The following is a 20215-nucleotide window of genomic DNA, read 5'->3' on the forward strand; positions in this document are numbered from 1 at the left end:
GAGACTGAGAAACAATGGCAGAGGAGGGAAGATAAAGGGCAAAAGGTGAGTGTGGGAGTTTAATCTGATGAAAGAGTTAAAGACTAATAAAAGTAGTGTTAAGTGAGTGAGGCATTGAGGCAAGCGAACGTGCAGTATTTGAAGCACAGAGCTGGATCCACTCGAATCACCCCAACTCCCCACACTCTCTCACTGCCACTTACCCTTCTTTTCTTTTCTTTGTTTTTACTTATAACTTCAAAGGAGAGAGAGAGAGAGAGAGAAATTTCCGAGAGAGAGAGGCAAGACTTGATAGCTCCAAAGCCCTTAGCTTTGACTGCTCAACATAGCTCCAGAACCCAAAACCGGCAGCAGCAGTGAAGCAATTGATGGTTACCTCTGCTACTGCTGCTGCTGATGCTCACAGGCTTGAAAGAAAGGCGGTGGTTTGGCTTTTGTAGTAAGTTTGAAAGCTGAAAGCGCAAATTAAGGGACAGAAACAGTAGACTTGAGCCCTTTCCTTTCCTTGCCCTCTGGCTAGTCTTCTCGTCAGAAGAGAAAGATAAAGACCAAAGCCCCTAAAAATCACAATCTTTCCTCTCTTATATGGGTAAGCCCGTACTCCCCTGCCTGAAAACTGTTTTTTCAAATTTAATTACTAGAAACGTTGAGAAGGGAAAGGGGCTAGGAAGCTCTCTCTTCTCAGTTCTCTCCATAAAGGAAAAGGAAGCAGAAAAAAGAGTAGGGTTGTTGCTCTTTCTTCTTTAGCCACTGCAACTTTTGCTCATGTTTGCTTAATAAAGAAATTCAACCACCATATTTTCTTCCTTTTAAATCTCCACACGGGAATACTCCTTTCGACGCTCTCTTTTCCCTTCTTTTCTATAAATTTATCTTCTTTACGTTTCTTTCATGGTTGTTTTATTTTCTGGCAGGAATAAGAGAAAGAGGGAAGGATAGAGAGACACTGCACTGCTGCTAACTGGTCACAAGTTGGTAGGTGGAGTTTGTGGTTGAGAAAGAAGTTTTACTTGTAAAGACCTTACTCAAAACACTAATTTACTCACTCTCTCAAAAATCAAAATCAAAGAAGGAAAGTAAAACTATACAGCAACTAAACATTGTTTGGAGAGTGTTGGGGGTTGGTGTACTTCCATTATGGATGGTTATGAAGCAACCAGAATTGTGTTCTCAAGAATCCAAAACTTAGAACCGGAAAATGCTTCCAAAATCATGGGTCTGCTGCTCATTCAAGATCATGGCGAGAAGGAGATGATTCGTTTAGCCTTTGGACCGGAAGCTTTAGTTCACTCAGTGGTTCTCAAGGCAAAAAAGGAGCTTGGTCTTCCCACTAACTCTCCTACTACACCCTCAACTCCATCATCTCCTTCTCCTTTTCTTGCAAACAACCCAAATCCTGTTACTGTTTCAAGACAAAGCTCATGTGCTTCCAGGTTTCTAGGGAACGGTGCTGGAGTCAATCTTCCACCTTCTCTCGCGATCCCTACCAACCCTTCTACATCTTCTGGTAGTTCATCTTGGAGTGCTTTATCTGATCTTCCTAATCATGACGAGTTGATCAGTCCGAGCAGTGGGTTAAATCCTTCTTCTTTACCCTTCTATGGAAATGGAGGAGCTACTGATATGATTGATGAGTTTCAACTTCAAGACCAACTATCTTTTCTCAATGAGGGCTCACCAAATCTTAACCCCAAAAACCATGATTTGTTCTACTCACAAGCAGCTGACTTATCCTCAAGTTCAGCTGCTGCTGCTTGTGGCAGCACTGACGCCATGGGTTTCCCCTCGTATTGGGGAAGCTCTTTTCACAGGAAGAGTAGCTCTGTGAGCGATATTTTGGGACCTGATGACCCGGCTTCAGGGTTTGGGTGGAGACCCTGCTTGTATTTTGCTAGAGGGTACTGTAAAAATGGGAATAATTGCAGATTTATCCATGGTGCGCTTGGGGAGTCTGGTTCAATGGTTGCTGGGGCAGATGGTGCCGCCATGGTTGGGTCACCTAACAAGGTTGAGATGATGGACCAGTGCCATGAGTTACTTAGATCTAAATCCGCTCAGCAGCAAAGGTTGGCTGCTGTTTCTCAGCTCATGGGTTCTGCTTCTTTTCCTTACTCCCCAAAGTGCATGAATTTGTTTCTTCAACAGCAACAAAATGATACTCAGAGGTACATAGTGATTAATTCCCCCTTGTGCTATCTAGTATGCGGGTAAAGATTTGAGTCCTGACTTATTCTTTTGGTGTGAAGTATTTTTAAAATTTTCTTTTTGATTGAAACTATAGGGCTGCAGCGGCTTTGATGATGGGTGATGATATGAATAAATTTAACCGTTCCAGGCTTGAAAGGAACGGTTTTTCCATAAACGGTGAAGCAGGAATGATAAATCCAGCGTCAAGACAGATCTACTTGACTTTCCCAGCTGATAGCACTTTCAGAGAGGAGGATGTGTCAACTTATTTCAGGTTTTTGTTGTTGAATACTGTACTTTTAGGTTCTATGTTGATGCCGTTTGCGGAAATTCACCTTTGTTGCTAAACTTATTGTGTTTCTTCTTGAAGTATTTATGGACCGGTTCAGGATGTGAGGATACCATACCAACAAAAGAGAATGTTTGGATTTGTTACATTTGTTTATCCTGAGACTGTGAAGATCATTCTGGCTAAAGGCAATCCTCATTTTGTTTGCGACGCTCGGGTTCTGGTGAAGCCTTACAAGGAGAAAGGAAAAGTCCCAGACAAGTACAGGCACTCTCTCTCGCACTTAATAATCTTACTTTCGGAGGACTTGCCTATGTGAAACTATATCTTTTAATGCTATTCGTTATTTTGCAGGAAGCAGCAGCAGCCACAAGTGGAAAGAGGAGAGTTCTCTCCTTGTGGTACTCCAACTGGCCTTGATTCCAGAGACCCATTTGACCATCAGCTTGGTAAGCAGAAGCCAAGGAACCAACAATGTCGTTCATTTATTTTCCTTGTGAGGTATGTATGCCTAATAATGTCTCTGTGTGCGATTAGGAGCAAGGATGATTTACAATTCCCAGGACATGTTATGGAGGAGAAAATTGGAGGAGCAAGCTGATCTGCAGCAAGCCCTTGAGCTTCAAAATAGAAGGTTGATGGGTCTGCAACTCCTTGATGTCAAGAAGCATCACCATCACAGGGCTCTTTCTTGTGGAAGTCCCATTCCTTCACCAACTCACTCACCAAACCTGTTCAGCCAGTCCCTTGTGCTTCCTCAATTTCACAATAGTCAAGAGGCTCCACAAGGTACACCTTTCCATTCAAATATCAGAATCAATCCTCCAGTGATACTTTGCCTAGTGCATATGAATCAGCACTTGATACTGTTAAAAGGAAATGACTTGCAATCTTCCCATTGCAGAGAATTGTTCAAGCCCTGCGCCCGCTATATCTGTCACTGCTCCCGAGAAACAAGCAGCCAGTACTGCTAATGCTGCTGGTAAAGAATCAGCCAGTACTGAAGAGAATGGTAGTGGCAAGGATAGCCCTCATTGTGAAGATGGTGATCTGCCAGAAAGGTATACAAAGTAATGGAACTTTGTACAGTCATATTAAAATCAGGAGTAAACCCAGAGAAAGGCAAATATGTTGTTTTTGCTAAGATTTGCGTGCAATTTCTATTTAGTTCATTTCAATGATCTTTATGGTTTGATTTCCGATGCGGGGATGATCAAATAGCCTATCTTTTGTAAATTTATACATCTTTTGTAACGAAATGCAGTTTGGAGCACAACCTTCCTGATAGTCCTTTTGCATCTCCTACAAAAGCCTCTGGAGAGTACTTGTCAGCTTTCTCCGATGCTGATGTGGATAAGGATGCTTCAGTCTCGGCTTCTTCTGTTAACAATAATTGGGTTTCTTCAGCCTTACTTCCTGCAAATAATGCCTTAGACATGGCATCCTTCAACTCCTACAACTGCCAACTGCCCAGGTATATTATTGTAACTAAGAAAGCCACTCTTGTCGATTCAATAATACTATCATTACGGTTATAAGCGTATTCTCTGTAATCGATTTGTAACTTGACTTGTGCCTCTCAATTCAGGTTCTCGTCTGGACATGGGACCATTGGTATGTATGCGGGCACTGGCGGCCCGACTTGCCCTGTTGGAATTTAGCTTCTTATGCTTAAGGTAAATGAATGGCTTAGGATTCTTTTCCGTAATGCATTATTTCTGTTTTGCTTTTATTTGCTTTTATATGCTTTCAAAATCATGTTTTTGGTTTTTCTAACGAGGATAACTTCTCTTTACAGGAAGCTTGAAAGTATAACCAAACAAAAAAAAATCACATCAGAGATATGTAGAGAACCGCCACTACAATCAGAACCACCTCAACCATCGTCATCATCCTCATCAAATACTATACTACTTACAACCATACAAAATGCATACGTGAAAGGCAGTGAAGGAAGTGGGTCAGCCATTCCTTTCTTTTGTTGTAATATTGTTATCTATTGTTTCAGTAGTTGAAGTTTGGACCACAGGTAAAAAGCACACAAGAAAAAAAAAGGATCACACAGTCGATGTGTAGTTGTAACTCCCCTTGAGCTGTAATTTCTTTCCCCTTCCTCCTTTTTTCCAGCACTGATGGTTTCCCTGGAAGACACAAGGAAAAGCCCATATTTAGTTCTTTAGTTTGTTAGTCTATGTTTGTTAGGGTATAATCAAAAATCTGTTCTGTACAGCATCAAGCAGAAGCAGGGAACGATGGTAAAATTCAAATTGTAATGAATAGCCCTGTAGGCTAAAAGATGGGGATCTGCCTGGAGGGATAGGAGGGAAAGGGTCACAGACATTAGTCGAATTTCAGTTCAAAGTGTACCCTGTGTATTTGGTCTTATTTTGTAGCCAGTTGCCACAGTGTCAACCCCATAAGATTGAGACAGATAGAAAGAGAAAAATTTTACCAGTAGAAGCATCAGAAATCAGAAAGAAGGCAAAAAAAAAAAAAGTTCTAAACTCTGATGGGCTTTCTTTGCCTTACTCTGTATTTTCAAGCTTTATTATTGTTTACCACCAGGGCAAGAAATTTGTCACTTCGTAAGACTGCAATAGGGAAGCATTATTCAAGGGGGTGGGGTCACGCAATGGCTTTTGTTAGAGTTAAGATCTGGCCACTCATTGAGGTGAAACGGGAAGGGCCACAAAGACACAACATCACATGGGTGGCTGACACGAGGAGTGGGTCCTACTCTTGTTTTACTAGTATGTATATTTATCAAAGTGCCAGGTTGTAAGTGGGTCCTCCCCACCAGCACCCACCCATGTGAGTGATTGAAGCGGCCTTTTTTTTCTCTGCCCTTGCTGCATAGCATAGCATAGCTCCGTCCCTTGCTTTCACTTTCTCTCTCTCTTAAGGCTTCTTGTTGGCAGGAAAGGTCACTCCCTTAGATCTTAAAGTAAGAGTAAGATGTGATGCCACACGTATGACAAAAGTGCACGGTTGCGCTGCACTACGTCCGGGAATCTTTTGGGTTCTGTGTGGCTTTCTTTCTGCGACTGTCTGTAACACTGTCAAAGTGTTACTAAAAGATTTTTCTTTATATTTCTCTTTCGGGGTGTTTTGTCTACTTTCACTGTGGCCTTGAAGTCTGTAATCAATAGCTAGGAAAGAAAGTTTGTACCAGTTAAAAAAAATAAAGAAAAGGAAAAGATAAGATAAAGATAAAACAGGCTGGCAAGTGGCTAGTGGCAAAGGGGATAACCGGATAAGTACAAGCCGTCATGTTCTTTAACATGACACGTAGAGAGGGTTAGAGGGTTAGTCCTTGCTGGGCAGTTTCCTTTCCTTTCCTGAAAGGCGGATACTTGTTTGGTATCCAGGAAAGTTGTTCTTAGTGGTTTATGTTGTAATCATTTTCATAAACCAAAGAGATTATCAAAAGTCCAAGTCCAACTCGCGGTGCCCAAGACTTGTTAATCATACCGGTTGCCCACTAATATATTTTTATTCCTTATTAGAGTTACAATTGCTTACGTTTCTTGACAATGATCAATGATTAGAGGGGATTGATGATTACCATCTTTTCTAAAACATGAACAGGCTTTGTGGCGGCTTGGTTCCAGGAATTCTACTCTAGAAACAAAAAGCAAGACACGATATTCATGTGCGAATTTTGCTTACTTCTGTCAGCTCAAATCACTGACTTGAAACTTCAAACCTTGGATAGTTTTGATGAGAAGGAAACAAGAGGAGGCGATGCCAACATGACGATTAACTTTTGTTAAGCAGAAATGGTTGAAGCAGAACTTGGATGTGGCGGATTTACGTATTAATTAAAGCCCAAAAGCTTTGAATAGATAAAAAACCAAGTTCCAACCCAATTCTCTGAAGAAGCCCAGCCCCAATCTTAACCTTTATCAAAGAATATTTGATCCAGTCAAGTTTGATTAGGCTAGCTAGCACGCCAGTTGGGCTGCTATCCTTTTGTTTTATATTGTTCTTGTGATCCATGGAAACGCGGGCTGCTCCTAATTCAACACCTTTCTCTTTATTCGCCGGAATAGATTCTGACCATGATAATTGAAAATGCAAACAACTGTTCCATAATTTAATTATAGAACGAGATAAGTCTACCTTTTACACAATAGAAATTATAAAAAGAGATGTTGAAGTTTAGGACATGTCTCTTATTATGTAGTTGGAACTTGGTAAGTTTCATCACATATAAAAAGAAAGGGTTTCAATTTGACACATGTTGAGCAACAACGTATGAGCAGCACGTTAAACATAGATAAACTCTCTCAGTTCCTTGTTCCCGCCAATCACGGTAGGGTTTGAACCTTTCTTCAAAACAATTCATTAATCCATGGAAACGTAGCCCTCCTTCATCTCCTGCGCTGCGCATGCAAATTAAGTTTCTCAGATTTGAGATAGAAATCTAACGCTATCCATCATATTCATCAGTTACAGATATGGAGGATTACTTGAGAAAGAACTTCGCTGTCGAACACAAAAGGCCATCGGAAGAAGCTCTGAGGAGATGGAGACGTGCAGTTTCTGTGGTCAAGAACCCTCGCCGTAGGTTTCGCATGGTTGCTGATCTTGCTAAACGTGCTGAAGCTGACCGCAAGCGCATAAACCTCCAGGTTCTTTTTCATTTTCTCTTTTCCCCGTTTATATCTTCATCACTTGATGATTCATACTATTTCTTTTTGAATGATATTTTACCTACTACCATTTTAATTTACTAAACAAAAGACAATATATATATATATATATATATATACATATATAATTGGCTTAATTAATTTGTTGTTTTTGTAGTAATAATTGTATATTGCTTTTGTTTCTTGATTGTTAATCCTCCACGATCAAATGGATGAGCTAGTTAGCTTTGGTTGGCAATTTTCCTGTTGAATTGAGGCATGCCTCTCGCATTGCCGGATCGTAAGGGGGTTCGTATGAAACCATCCTAGCTAGCTGCCCTTTTTCAAGTTGCAGGTCAAAGAGGACTTGTGTTTTTCTCGCATAAATTAAGATTCCCAACCCTTTTCGCAAACGTCGTTGAACAAACAATTTGAACGTAAGATCGCCGGCGTACAATAGGATTTTGATCATTTGAATATGAGCTAACTAGCTGCGTATGTAGGTCTCTTAATCATATATAGTTTCTTGACCTTTTTAATTAGACTAGTCAATGCCTTCAAGTACAAGCAACAAATGTTACTGTTTGTTTGCACCCTCCCATGATGTCCCTGACTGAGACGCATGTGGTTCACTCTATCGTCTCAATTGGTTCATATTGATTTGCACGAAACAAACAAAGCGCAGGCTGGCAGGCTAGAAAGATAGTCGTCGTCGTCTACCTCGACTTAATACAAACTAATTTATTGCGTAATATATGAAGCAAACAGTACAGTCCTACAATTTATCCCTGATGAGGCGGTCATTTGGCATGTTTTCCGAGGTCGGCCTCCTCGTTCGAAATGTCGAAACCGCGTACAAATCATATCAACTACGTACGCAGAAAATAAAACAAAGTCCGTTCATTGACGGCTGCTTGAACTTTAGTTCTTGCTTTGAGCTGGCATCTGATTCGGTAGTTGGCAGTTGGAGAACAATGGGAACTTTCCTAGGCATCGGAATCAGTGTCTTCTGTTATCTGTTTCAAACCAAAAGAAGTTTCTTCCATACAATTTTACTGTACGGGTCAAAAAGGTTGGAGCCCTTTTCAGCCACATTTTCTCCCAATAGATGCAACTAGCTAATCTTTTTCAATTTACAAACTGTTTGTCGTAAAAAAGGCATTGTCTGAGTCATGTCTGATTATTCTCAAGAGCCAGTACTAATGGACCTGAGTGAGGGGGTAGGTTTGCATGGTCCAAATGTAAACAAAACTTAAACAATTACTGCTAAAATGACCTTTTGGAGTATTTTAGAAGTTGTTCATTTGACTCCTTTTGGTACATGGTGAAAGCGTTGAAAGAAAAGAAAGTTGAAAGGGTAAAGATGATATTCCATTTTTGTGTTGTATGTTTGTAGTATTGAGAATCATTGACTTATATTCTATACTGTTTAGTGAAGGCGTGAGCTAATCAAATTGACTGTTTTTTATTTGTTAGGTTTATTCCTCCCAAAATGAGCTAAAATTCCACAGAATTTAAAGTTTAAGTTAGCAATAACAAGTCAGGCTTCTTTTCTATCAGAAGAAGAAGTGGTGCATATGTACCTGGATAAAGCAAGGGAGTTATTATTACTTTCTTGACAAGAATCCTGACCACATTACAAATTTCCTTTAGAATCTCTTCAGCTATATATCCTTAGTAGCAAACAAGGGAACATCACTCCCAAATATCCATTACCAGACGGGACAATCCACTCAGCCGAAATTAGTTAGATACACTCTTGTCTTTTCTGGTTTATCGAATGGTAGATGCAATCATAGTCTTCTTTTTTTTAATGTCCTGTAACAATCAATGTTGGTCAAAATGTTAAGTACCATGCTTTATAAAAATTTAATATAATCATTGTCTTTTCCAACAATGGTTGACTCATATTGATTTTGTTTGGTACTGTGGAAAAATTACCAACTGAAACAGATACTAAACTAAAAAAGCAAACTGTTTGTTAAATGATGAAATCATCATATTGCTCAGCCAAAATGACTCAAGGGAATAGATGATTCTTTAATTGCTCATTGAAGTCTTAACTTGATCAGTTGTGAAACTCTAAACGCCAAGCTTTAGCCTAATTGTAAGTAATTTGGTTTCAAATTACTGTTCTGAATTTTGAGGTACAAAGATATCTGTTTATAAGGTGGATTGTTGGATACAACAGGGCCAATGGTGATGACTATAGAGTCAAATCCCTGTCAGTGTGTGTTGAGTATGTTCTGGTGGAGGCAGCAAGCAAACATTTTCACTGTTCTCTCTGGTTTAACAGTGCACTTCGTCATTTTTGCTTCATGCAGCTGTATATTTTCCCTTTTTTATGAAAGGTCTTGTGTGGTTATTCCCCTTTGTTATGAGAAAAGTGTACTTTGAGTCAACTAACGGTCATCATCGCATGCATTGCATCTTGCTTAATATTAGAGCTAGATTAATGTCTTAAATGACATAATCTGTGTGGGATGTTAGAAATCTAGTTAAAATCATGATGGTTTACGGCTATGGCAGCTTTTTTGTATGTTTCTTGGCTTGGATAGCATGCGATCTGCAGGTCCTTTTTTTTTTTTTTTGAAACTTCATGATATATCGAAACCAGAGAGAAGTTAAAAGCCTCACCTCTGGAAATAAAAAGGAAAATTCATGGCTATCACTCTCTGATCATGAGAATAACAGCCCAAAATCTCCTTCAAAAGTTCACCTAAATAACTATACAAAAGACCAGGGAACGCAATCTGCAGTTCCTATTGAAGCTGTGTTCGTGGTTAAAATGTTATAATCTGATTCTTAATACAGGATAATCTGCCTGGTAGACTTTGACCTTGTGATCAGTGATCGTGTCCCCAAGTTTACCAGCATAAAATTAATCTCGCCAGCATTAAAATTTGAAGGCCTGTGCTATTCCCTAAATAGTACTAGTCCATATATTCTGGACGCTTCTGCCTTTCCCCAAATAGTGTACATTTGGTTTTCCAAGATATTTCTGCACTTATTATACTTTCATCATGTTTTGCCAGGAAAAGTTAAGAGTAGCTCTTTACGTGCAAAAAGCGGCATTGCATTTCATTGATGGTATGATCTCAACTAGATGATGATCTCCTCATCAATCTAAATTATTCTTTTCCCCTTTCAATCATCTAACTCTATATCTGGCGATTAGAACAGCTGGCAAGCGAGTCCAGTACAAGCTTCCGGAAGATGTCAGGCAAGCTGGTTTTGGCATTGGAGCTGATGAGCTAGCATTCGTTGTTCACTCCCATGACATAAAGAGCTTCGAAGATCATGGAGGAGTTGAAGGCTTAGCAAAAAAAGTCTCTGTATCTCTGACCGACGGTGTTGTTCCAACTAATATTCCACTCAGGCAAAAAATATATGGCTACAACCAATTTGCTGAGAAACCTGCTAGATCCTTTTGGATGTTTGTATGGGAAGCCCTGCATGACTTGACTTTGATTATTCTCATGGTATGTGCTGCTGTTTCTATTGGTGTTGGAATTGCTACTGAAGGGTGGCCTGCAGGTATGTATGATGGGATAGGAATTGTACTCTGCATTTTCCTGGTGGTATTGGTCACGGCCATAAGTGATTACAAGCAGTCCTTGCAATTCAATGACTTGGATAAAGAGAAGAAAAACATAGTTGTTCAGGTCACCAGAGATGGATGCAGGCAGAAGATTTCTATCTATGATTTGGTGGTTGGGGATATTGTTCATCTATCAATTGGAGATCAAGTTCCAGCAGATGGTGTTCTTCTATCTGGTTTCAGCTTATCAATTGATGAATCAAGCTTGTCAGGTGAGAGTGAGCCTGTTAATGTTACTCAACAGAGGCCTTTTCTTCTCGCCGGGGCAAAAGTCCAAGATGGCTCCGCCAAAATGTTGGTGACTACAGTTGGTATGAGGACTGAATGGGGAAGAATAATGGTTACTCTAAGTGAAGGTGGAGAAGATGAAACACCTCTACAGGTGAAGCTCAATGGAGTTGCCACCGTTATTGGAAAGATTGGTTTGGGTTTTGCTGTCTTGACATTTTTGGTTCTGACCATAAGGTTTGTTGTGACAAAGGCACTCCATGGTGAGATCACAGACTGGTCTGTGAGCGACGCTCTGATACTCATGAATTTCTTTGCCACTGCAGTTACTATAATTGTAGTTGCAGTTCCGGAAGGGTTACCACTGGCAGTAACACTAAGTCTTGCATTTGCGATGAAAAAGTTAATGAGTAATAAAGCTCTTGTTAGACATCTCTCTGCATGTGAGACAATGGGATCAGCTACTACCATTTGCACTGATAAGACGGGGACTCTGACTACTAATCATATGGCTGTCAATAAAATTTGGACTTGTGGACGAACAATAAAAATTGAAGGCAACCAAAGTGAGGAAGTTTTGCAGTCCTCAATCACTGGAGAAGTATTCAACATACTTTTGCAGTCCATATTTCAAAATACTGGCGCAGAAGTAGTCAAAGGAAAAGATGGAAAGAATAACATATTAGGTTCTCCAACAGAGACAGCAATATTAGAGTTTGGTTTGCTTTTGGGGGGTGCCTTCAAAATCCATAGGAAGGAATCTGAAATTCTGAAAGTTGAGCCCTTCAATTCAGAGAAGAAAAAGATGTCCGTCCTTGTCTCCCTATCTAATGGTGGTGGGCACAGAGCATTTTGCAAAGGTGCATCAGAAATAATTTTAAAATCTTGCAATAAGATAATCAATGCTGATGGGAAGGCTGAGCCTCTATCCGGAGAACAGAAGAAGTGCATCACTGATGTGATTAATGGCTTCGCCTGTGAAGCCCTAAGAACTCTATGCTTGGCTTTCAAGGATGTAAAGGACACTTCTATAGTAGATAGCATTCCTGAAGATAGCTATACACTGATAGCTGTGGTTGGAATTAAGGATCCTGTGCGTCCAGGGGTCAAGGAAGCAGTGAAAACTTGTTTAGCTGCCGGGATTACTGTGCGGATGGTCACCGGAGACAACATTAATACCGCTAAAGCTATGGCAAGAGAATGTGGAATTTTGACAGATGATGGTTTGGCAATTGAAGGGCCCGATTTTCGTGACATGAGTCCACAGCAGATGGAGGAGACACTACCAAAACTGCAGGTCTTGCTATTGCTTTAAGAATTTGGGTTTTTTTTTGTTATGAAAACCTTTTCTCCTCTCAACCAAGATGTGTCTCAGTTGCAACATCTACTTTCTTTTTTCTGCTTACCAGAAAATTGTTCTGTTTTTCTAAGAACAATTGGTGCTTCAAACGCAGGTTTTACTAAAAAAGATCGGAAAATTATTTCTTAGTCATGCATTTCAGAAATATGTCTGGAGCTGAAAACAGAACCAAAGTAGCCTGTGTAAAGTCCTCATAATATGCTTGAAACATATGCAGGTTATGGCCCGATCATCGCCCTTGGATAAGCACAAGCTAGTAACCTACTTGAGGAAGGAGTTTAAAGAAGTCGTGGCAGTGACTGGCGATGGGACAAACGATGCACCTGCTTTGCATGAGGCTGACATTGGACTTGCTATGGGAATAGCCGGAACAGAGGTTTGTTGTCATTCTCAGCTTAGTATTTGCGACAATTAAGCGTTTCCAAGTCCGCTTAGCAAGTTTCTCTTATATTGTTACCTAAGCATCTTTCTTCATTACCACCTTCAGGTTGCAAAAGAAAATGCCGATGTTATCATAATGGATGATAACTTCACGACTATTCAGAATGTTGCCAGATGGGGGCGTGCAGTTTATATCAATATCCAAAAGTTTGTACAGTTCCAGCTTACAGTTAACATTGTCGCTCTCATGCTCAATTTCATTTCTGCATGCGTCTCAGGTACTTTCATCTACAAATGCTAACCTTTTAAAAACATCTGTAGCAAATATGTTTCTTGGTTTCAGCTTAAGCCTGTCTTTAGATAATGCAGATGACTAATGTTCTTTGAGAAGCAATATTTCAGGTTCTGCTCCTCTCACGGCTGTTCAGCTGCTGTGGGTGAACATGATCATGGACACTCTCGGTGCGTTGGCATTGGCTACAGAACCTCCTCATGAGGGCCTGATGAAAAGACCTCCTATTGGAAGGGATGTAGCTTTCATCACCAGGATCATGTGGAGGAATATCATCGGCCAGAGCATTTATCAATTGATTGTACTTGCAATTCTCAAGTTTGATGGGAAACGGCTTTTGCAGCTTTCTGGTTCAGATACTACTGCTACTTTGAACACAGTCATCTTCAATACCTTCGTATTTTGCCAGGTACTGCGCCTTGATCTTTACTTACCCTTTTCTTCACTTTTTATAATGTAGTTTCAAAAAGTCCTCTGGTTATCTTCCCAAAAGAAGACAAGACCTTTGCTTTTTGATGGCTGGAGAAGGCATATGTTAGTTGTTCAACTCTGATTTTTATCACTTTGTTTTTATTGTTTCAGGTGTTCAATGAAATCAATAGCAGGGATATGGAGAAGGTAAATGTTATCCGAGGCATCTTTGATAGTTGGCTATTCATTATGGTGGTGGTCTCTACAGTGGCTTCCCAAAGCATAATAGTCGAATTGTTGGGTACTTTTGCAAACACTGTGCCACTGAGCTGGGACTTATGGCTGGTCAGCATCTTACTTGGAGCAGGAAGCCTAATCGTTGCTGTTATCCTCAAATGCATTCCCGTTGAGAAAGGCAAGGAAGCTGCCACAACCACGAACCATGACGGCTACGAACCACTCCCGAATGGTCCAGATATGGCATGAATGATCCAGGTCGTTAGAACTGCCAATACAGGTTCTGACTCGAGGAAATCAATTCAAAACGATGGTCGTAACATATAGGCAAAACAAAATTCTTTCATTGTAGAGAAATTCTTATGATTCTTTATTCTTTTGCAAATTTTAAACCGACTTGACAGCCTTTTTTTGCAGCAAGTCAACAACAATCTCTTCGTAACCTTAATCTTGAAATCTTACCCTAATAAATCCCAATACAAAATGCTAGAATGCAAGTTAAATTCTGTAGCAAACTTGTTTGACGGAAAACACAATAAGTTACAGTAGCTGTCATCAAAACGATGCATTGATAAGAAATCATACACGCACCTGAAATCAAGTGGGAGAGGCAATGCACTCAAACTGTCATTTCCATAAGTTGTCAATTTGTCCTAAAAACTCTTATCATAAAAGCTAAAGTTAATTTGAATAATTAGCCACTTTCATCAATGAATTCTGCAAGAGGAATACATGAACCCACTGCGTCTGCATGCCTTCAGCCAAACTAGAGTATCCAAGCATGTGCAAAATTATTCTTTACATTTCTAGAGAATCAAAATCCTCAAGTTGTTGATCTGTTTTGGGCTTGTACAAAGCAACAATTTCAAGAGGAAATGAACTACGACTGATTTTCAGGTCCTCTAGGCTGTGCAACAGCCTGTCTGCTGACGAATAGCTTGCTGATATCTTCTGTGACCACATTACTCCTGCCAAAAATTGAACCATGAATCAGTAACAACAAACTTTCTCCAGTACAAAAGAATGATATTCAACATAGCACATCAAAACGTAGACAGCACATGGATGATTCAGCAAGAAAGTTCAGATATTAAACTACTCCACATGGGGTGCAAGGAACTTTAGGTCATATAAATGGTGAATAGTATGTCAGAGTTCTCCAGCATAAGAAAAACCTCTTTCACTTGGAAAAGCACAAATGATTTGCTTCTTGAGACATAAGAGCAAAGCTGTAAAATTTTCAAATTCTTGTGATGAAGACCTTCATAGAAACATAATCAAGATTTGGCTAGTAAGAATTCATCACTATTTTTTCAGTGATGCTGTAAGCCTGTGAATAAAGACCTTTCCGCAAGCAAAGTAAAATAATTTAACTTCTAGGGACCTAAGATTAAAGTTGTGTCACTTGAGTTGTTCAAAGTGAAAAAAAGATGCACTTGATTCATGGCTTAAATCTTCAGCAATGGCAAAGTACTAATTCTTAACAATTAGCTGCTCTATTGAGCAGAAAATTATATGTTCGAGGGTAGCTAAATCATCAAACGCTACCCAAAGTTGTACTAAAATCAAGTAGATGATGCGTTTGCACACAATTTCAACTGAGTCTTTTAAACAAGAAGCTTAAGGCCCCAGCAAAAATAGCAGCTTTGAAATGTTAGAAAGGAAATAAGTAAAAGGGTAGTATTGAGACCTTCCTTTGAGCTGAGGGGGAACAAGGAGGCCACCTTCCGTATCAGGAACGCTCTTGGAATGAGGTAAGGTAGCTCTAGGAAGTTTAGCCCTTGGTGCCGCTGCTGCACCACCACCGGAACCCAACCCCATCATCCCCTTCGAGTCTCTCTTACGCGACGCACTTTCCGCCATCGCCGCCGCTACCACAGATGCATGGTCGTTGCCGCTCACCAATGAAACCGTCGGAGAGTTCAAGAGCATCGAAGCATCTGGAAGACTCTCAAAAGTTTCGGGCTTTTGATCCGCCGACGACCCTGATGCCCTGCAAATTCCATTGCAAATTAAATCAACCACCTTCAAAAGTTGTGAAAAATTTGAAAAAAAAAATTGAAAATTTGAAAGACCAATCAATGAATGTTATGCTCACTGAGTTTTAGGGGGGGAAGGGGCTCGCGGGAGTGGAGGTGGCGGTGGCTCATGGCGTTGTTGTGGTGGTTCACGTTCGGAGTCTGAAACGTCGTCGTCTGAAGAGGATGCGTAGTCTACCAGAGACATCTCGCTCTCTTCTTGCTAAATTATCCACCGCTGGCGCAGGGAAACGACTGCCCCCAAAGCACAGCGCTTTCGACGATTAAAAGCTTAATACAAAAGAAATTTCCCACCATACGATGTCGTTCTAAGTCCATTTGGCTTTGGCAGTGACTCTTTGGTGTACTTCTATTAACAGAAGACATGCTAAGCATTTTTTATCAATGATGAATTTGATCTTAAATCCATTTTCACTTTGTTCTTCTCTTTAAGCCTTTGTTGATCAATAGGAATGGCAAATGGCATGTTACGTATTGCTGCTACCGACACTTTCCAACAAAATTCATTCTTAAACCCGAACTTGAGTTCATTGACATTAAGAACCAGCTATTACAAATGGATGACACAAAACAAAAGGAAAAAACAAATGAAGGAATTGAAAGAACACACTCTGACAAAGGTCATGACATTTGCCTTGACTGGTCTAGTTATTCACCTCCACTGCAGCGCTTCCTTAAACTATAGCACCTAGACTATGGACTTCTTTATCAAATTTACATCTGCCGAGAATTACTGTAAGGAAACTGGTACATCTTTTATCATGGCTGCTGACCAAGAAGTGATGGTCTGTAGAACACGTGAGTTTGTGCTATCTCGATACGATCTTTTGGGTCATACATGGTTTCATCCCTTAATGCTTCTAGGATGGCTTGTAATGGAAACTCCCTGAACATTGAAATTAAAGAGGAGGCATCAGCTTACACTTCTGAAACAATGAAAAATCTAGACTATGGTGCATTTACAATATAGTTCAACCAACATATATCTGGTTAAAACTCTAGTTTGAGCATGGTCTGTGCACATCTGAAAGAGAGAGAGGGGGGTGCTTTATGGGATAATAAAAACATCATTTAGCCACTGGCGGAAAAGAGATTGAATACCTCGTGATGAGTATCTTATATAGCATCCTCAAAATGGGGCAAAGCTCCACTGGAGCTACATGTTTGTTTTCTTCAGGGTGTAAGACACTCAGGCTGAACTGACTAAGCAGCTCATAAAAGGCTTTCACAGCAGAGACACCCTGCCAAAATAATGAGATTAATATTCATAAAAGGAATTAAAAGACAGGATCAGATAGGCTGCATTCAGTCAGACAACTATTGACTCAACTCTTGCTAAATCAACCAAAAACTGTTTATTCAAATTCAATACTCGAACAGAAAAGTTCATACCTGAATCATCCCCTTCCCCTTGATGCTATCACCCATTTCAAGGCTCAGTACCCCTTTGGCCAACTGTTGCCCATACCATGCATTACGACCTTTCAACAGGGTTACGTAAGTGTCAGCCAACAAAGGCCCAGCAAGTTTTTCTGGCTCTTCTGCCAAGAGATGAGTGATAAAAATCATCTCAGATGTACAGTGTGCAAAGTATACTGATTTGCTGGTGGCACTCTCATTGGTTAGAGCTGCTACCATTCCTGTGGAAACATATTGGAGGTTAAATATACAGATTTGAATTTCAACTTAGCGTTTAGCATCCTGACTTGTTCGTCAAGAGATATTCATGGAAATAATGTGTAAACCTTTAACATCTTGGAGATTATGTAATACAGGGAATCCAGTAATATCTACTACTTAAAGATCGAAACAAGTCTAGAATCACCATGCTAACTGCTACATAAGGAAAGTAGGCCATTGGCTCAACACCTTTGTTTTTCTCTTTATTTTTTTTTTGGGTGAATAGATCATGTTTTGATCATACATTAACACGAATTGCAGAATTACCTAGTTCCAGGGTTATTCCCAATCTTTAAACTAATATCTCCTAACAACTTATTCTGTGATGTCCAAGTCTTAGCATACTTGCAAGAAACTAAATCTTACCAGCTCCAATGGCATAGACATTCTTCAAACCGCCCATAACTTCATGAGTAACAAGATCACCGTTGTCCCACACAATAAAGTGGGGCTGCCTTAAAAACTTTGCCAATGCTTTCCTCCACTTTTCAGCCCCACAAATTCGAGCATTAGCATATTCTTTATTATAAATCTCTGAAGCGATATTTGGTCCTCCAAGATAGAGAATGTTCTCTATAGGGATTCCAGCTGCAAGAAAAGGAGCAAGATTCATATTAATATGAACTTCATTGTGAACTCAGCAAATAGGTTCAAACAGTTAATGTGGCTTACTAGCTCGATTGATCATCTGGGTGGGAGTTATTATGCGAGGCTGAGGCCCCAACTCAGCTTCTACACCCTTTGCCAGGGATATGATTACGGGCACTGTTATTCTCTCTTTCCAATACCTTCTAATTTCCTCAAACACCTGGTGAGTTTCCGTTGATGGCAAGCCATTAATCACAACATCAGCATCCCACACAGCTTCCTGCAAGTTAGTAACAACCTTTAAAGGGCAAAGCGGAGTGTCAATCATATTCAAGCAGAAGCCATCTTTCAAAATCTCATCTGCATACAGAGTCCGATCACCTAATCTTGCCTCTACATACTTCAAGTACGCACACCGCCTAATCAGTCTCCTCAAGACATCCTCCCTTGAATTGATCACTTCGAATAAGTGCTCAGCTGTGGCCCTATCAACTGCCCTTCCAGGTCTCCTCCATATTCTTATCAGAACCTTATCTCTTAGGTGACCATAACTATCCTGCAACAAAGCAGTGAATACACTACCCCAAGCACCTGCCCCAACACCAACAATTCTTAGCGGATCGCCTTCTGCTTTGCCCATGAGATGCCGAAGCTCGTCAAGCTTCTCTTCTAAAGAACCATTGGAGTTATGAATCAAGCCATTTGCATGGACATTTTGGCCCGTTGCTTCGGTAGTTCCTACCATCTTTCTTTCTTGATTGAGGTCAGTTGTAACTGGAAATATTCAAAGCTTAAAATTCAAGAATTCTAGGACCAGACCTGTGATATTGAACCAAATTATACAAGTTGAGACCAAGCGCCTATGCTTTTTGTAAGCGTTTTATCTTCCAAGAAACCACAGAAACTGAAACCAGCATGCCAAGCTGCCAACTCGACGACACCAAACCAAAACCAAAACCAACTAATCAACAACAATACAATCTGAAATCTTTAGCCCCGTTTGACCCCAAAAGAAGTTTCTAATTCTACAGCATAACATAAAATTCTAGAAGGGTTTCACCAGATGGGATATTTGGGGATCTTTATTCCATCAGCATCAATAATCAAGAACCCAACTCATATTCTATCCAGCAATGGCAAAAGCGGACTTTGAAAACTCAGTCAAAATAGGTACTTTGGCTATCTACTCCTTACCAAACAAGAAGTAGCCAACAAAAAGAAAGAGAAGGGAAAGTGATAAGCCCGATTTCTGTCGGCTTCTTCAACGCGGTAACACCAATTTGGACTTTTTTCTTGGCCAGTTTATACAAATAAAAAATGTGGCGAAAAAGCTCAAACCTTTCAAACACGATGCTGAGGAAATACAAAACGGGTACTCAAGAAAGAGATTGATCAGCTGAAAGAAAATGGAAATGAACAACTTTGAGTGGGAGCCTCAGCCTTGTCAAAGAGTTGTGTTGTGTTTAAGAGAGAAGATTTACCAGAAGTGGGAAGTCTTTATTGCAGAAGAGAAGAAGATGCACTAAGAAAAGGCCCTAGCTTCAAGAAACACAAGATACCGCGGTTACATGAGATGCGGTGGCAGCTCAACTCAGCTCAGTTCAGGTCCTTTATGTTAAGATGCTGTCTGGAAGGAGCTGTTGCTGATGTTACGGTGGAGCAAATGGTTATTTTGGATAATTCGGTTCTGGTAATCGAATTCATGTTTAACTTAATTTTATAATTAATTGAATTAATTCGGTTAATTTAGTTTGGTTTTTTGGAAATTTAATTTAAAAAATTATTTTATATATTTATTTATATTGTATTTTTTATAAATTAATATTATAAAAATATTAAAAATAATAATAAACAATCAAAATAAATAAAATGAATATTTATATAAATAATAAATAATTAAAAAATTTAAATAAAAATAACAATAAATGATTTATTTTTTATACGAAAATTTTATTATATTATTTTTCAAGTTTGATTAAAATTTTAACTGAAACTAAACTGAATTAACTTTAATAACTGAATTATCTTAATTAAAATATTTAAAAAACCGAATTAATCGAATTAAAAAAACCAAACTCACTTCTGTTGAGTTTGGTTTTTTGATACAATTTGTATTTGCACGCCTCTTGCTTATGTCACACATGCCCATCTTTAAGTTTGGGATTTGGGTTTTTTTGGTCGGGATTTACATTGGGTTTAGACGTTAGTCTATCTAGTAGAATTGGGCTAAATGACAAGCCCAAGTTCAGGCAGCTTCCAGGAATCCATCCAGGTCCTGTTAAATTTAA

At 39.7% G+C, this 20215-nt stretch overlaps 4 protein-coding genes across 6 annotated transcripts; 2 read left to right on the forward strand and 2 right to left on the reverse strand.

Annotated features, from left to right (window-relative positions):
* Positions 1-4849, forward strand: LOC18585724 (zinc finger CCCH domain-containing protein 53). Of its 2 annotated transcripts, none has more exons than XM_018129092.1 (10): positions 1-589; positions 915-2165; positions 2282-2461; positions 2558-2743; positions 2831-2925; positions 3014-3265; positions 3381-3537; positions 3741-3950; positions 4065-4152; positions 4275-4849. In XM_018129092.1, exons 2-9 carry the CDS (start codon positions 1138-1140, stop codon positions 4135-4137), a joined length of 2181 nt encoding a protein of 726 aa, XP_017984581.1. In that variant the 5' UTR covers positions 1-589; positions 915-1137; the 3' UTR covers positions 4138-4152; positions 4275-4849. The 2 variants fall into 2 exon arrangements, with proteins under 2 accessions (XP_017984581.1, XP_017984582.1); XM_018129093.1 differs by having other exon boundaries at positions 2558-2737.
* LOC18585725 (calcium-transporting ATPase 4, plasma membrane-type) lies at positions 5665-14126 on the forward strand. Its single transcript, XM_018129091.1, has 8 exons — positions 5665-6791; positions 6929-7110; positions 10146-10200; positions 10294-12236; positions 12517-12675; positions 12787-12958; positions 13083-13381; positions 13555-14126. Exons 1-8 carry the CDS (start codon positions 6734-6736, stop codon positions 13867-13869), a joined length of 3183 nt encoding a protein of 1060 aa, XP_017984580.1. The 5' UTR covers positions 5665-6733; the 3' UTR covers positions 13870-14126.
* Positions 14171-15932, reverse strand: LOC18585726. Its single transcript, XM_007008690.2, has 3 exons — positions 15719-15932; positions 15311-15613; positions 14171-14588 (listed from the first exon to the last, which is right to left on the reverse strand). Exons 1-3 carry the CDS (start codon positions 15844-15846, stop codon positions 14501-14503), a joined length of 519 nt encoding a protein of 172 aa, XP_007008752.2. The 5' UTR covers positions 15847-15932; the 3' UTR covers positions 14171-14500.
* On the reverse strand, positions 16127-19602 carry LOC18585727 (probable glycerol-3-phosphate dehydrogenase [NAD(+)] 1, cytosolic). Of its 2 annotated transcripts, XM_018129094.1 has the most exons (6): positions 19409-19602; positions 18012-19323; positions 17706-17927; positions 17052-17299; positions 16761-16900; positions 16127-16545 (listed from the first exon to the last, which is right to left on the reverse strand). In XM_018129094.1, exons 2-6 carry the CDS (start codon positions 18670-18672, stop codon positions 16419-16421), a joined length of 1398 nt encoding a protein of 465 aa, XP_017984583.1. In that variant the 5' UTR covers positions 18673-19323; positions 19409-19602; the 3' UTR covers positions 16127-16418. The 2 variants fall into 2 exon arrangements, with proteins under 2 accessions (XP_017984583.1, XP_007008754.1); XM_007008692.2 differs by having other exon boundaries at positions 18012-19601.

Source organism: Theobroma cacao, chromosome 10 (genome assembly GCF_000208745.1).
Source record: "Theobroma cacao cultivar B97-61/B2 chromosome 10, Criollo_cocoa_genome_V2, whole genome shotgun sequence".
Lineage (NCBI taxonomy): Eukaryota > Viridiplantae > Streptophyta > Magnoliopsida > Malvales > Malvaceae > Theobroma > Theobroma cacao.

Bases quoted from the DNA above. Each gene is read 5' to 3' on its own strand.
- LOC18585724 (XM_018129092.1), top strand. From the start codon at position 1,138: ATGGATGGTTATGAAGCAACCAGAATTGTGTTCTCAAGAATCCAAAAC. The intron at 2,744-2,830 runs GCACTCTCTCTC...GTTATTTTGCAG, and splicing joins AAAGTCCCAGACAAGTACAG to GAAGCAGCAGCAGCCACAAG. The intron at 3,951-4,064 runs GTATATTATTGT...CTCTCAATTCAG, and splicing joins TACAACTGCCAACTGCCCAG to GTTCTCGTCTGGACATGGGA.
- LOC18585725 (XM_018129091.1), top strand. From the start codon at position 6,734: ATGAGCAGCACGTTAAACATAGATAAACTCTCTCAGTTCCTTGTTCCC. The intron at 10,201-10,293 runs GTATGATCTCAA...CGATTAGAACAG, and splicing joins GGCATTGCATTTCATTGATG to CTGGCAAGCGAGTCCAGTAC. The intron at 13,382-13,554 runs GTACTGCGCCTT...TTATTGTTTCAG, and splicing joins ATACCTTCGTATTTTGCCAG to GTGTTCAATGAAATCAATAG.
- LOC18585726 (XM_007008690.2), bottom strand. From the start codon at position 15,846: ATGTCTCTGGTAGACTACGCATCCTCTTCAGACGACGACGTTTCAGAC. The intron at 15,614-15,718 runs GTGAGCATAACA...TGGAATTTGCAG, and splicing joins CCTTCCCCCCCTAAAACTCA to GGCATCAGGGTCGTCGGCGG. The intron at 14,589-15,310 runs GTCTCAATACTA...AATTTTTGGCAG, and splicing joins CCCCCTCAGCTCAAAGGAAG to GAGTAATGTGGTCACAGAAG.
- LOC18585727 (XM_018129094.1), bottom strand. From the start codon at position 18,672: ATGGTAGGAACTACCGAAGCAACGGGCCAAAATGTCCATGCAAATGGC. The intron at 17,928-18,011 runs GTAAGCCACATT...CTTTTCTTGCAG, and splicing joins CCAGATGATCAATCGAGCTA to CTGGAATCCCTATAGAGAAC. The intron at 16,901-17,051 runs GTATGAACTTTT...TTATTTTGGCAG, and splicing joins AGGGGAAGGGGATGATTCAG to GGTGTCTCTGCTGTGAAAGC.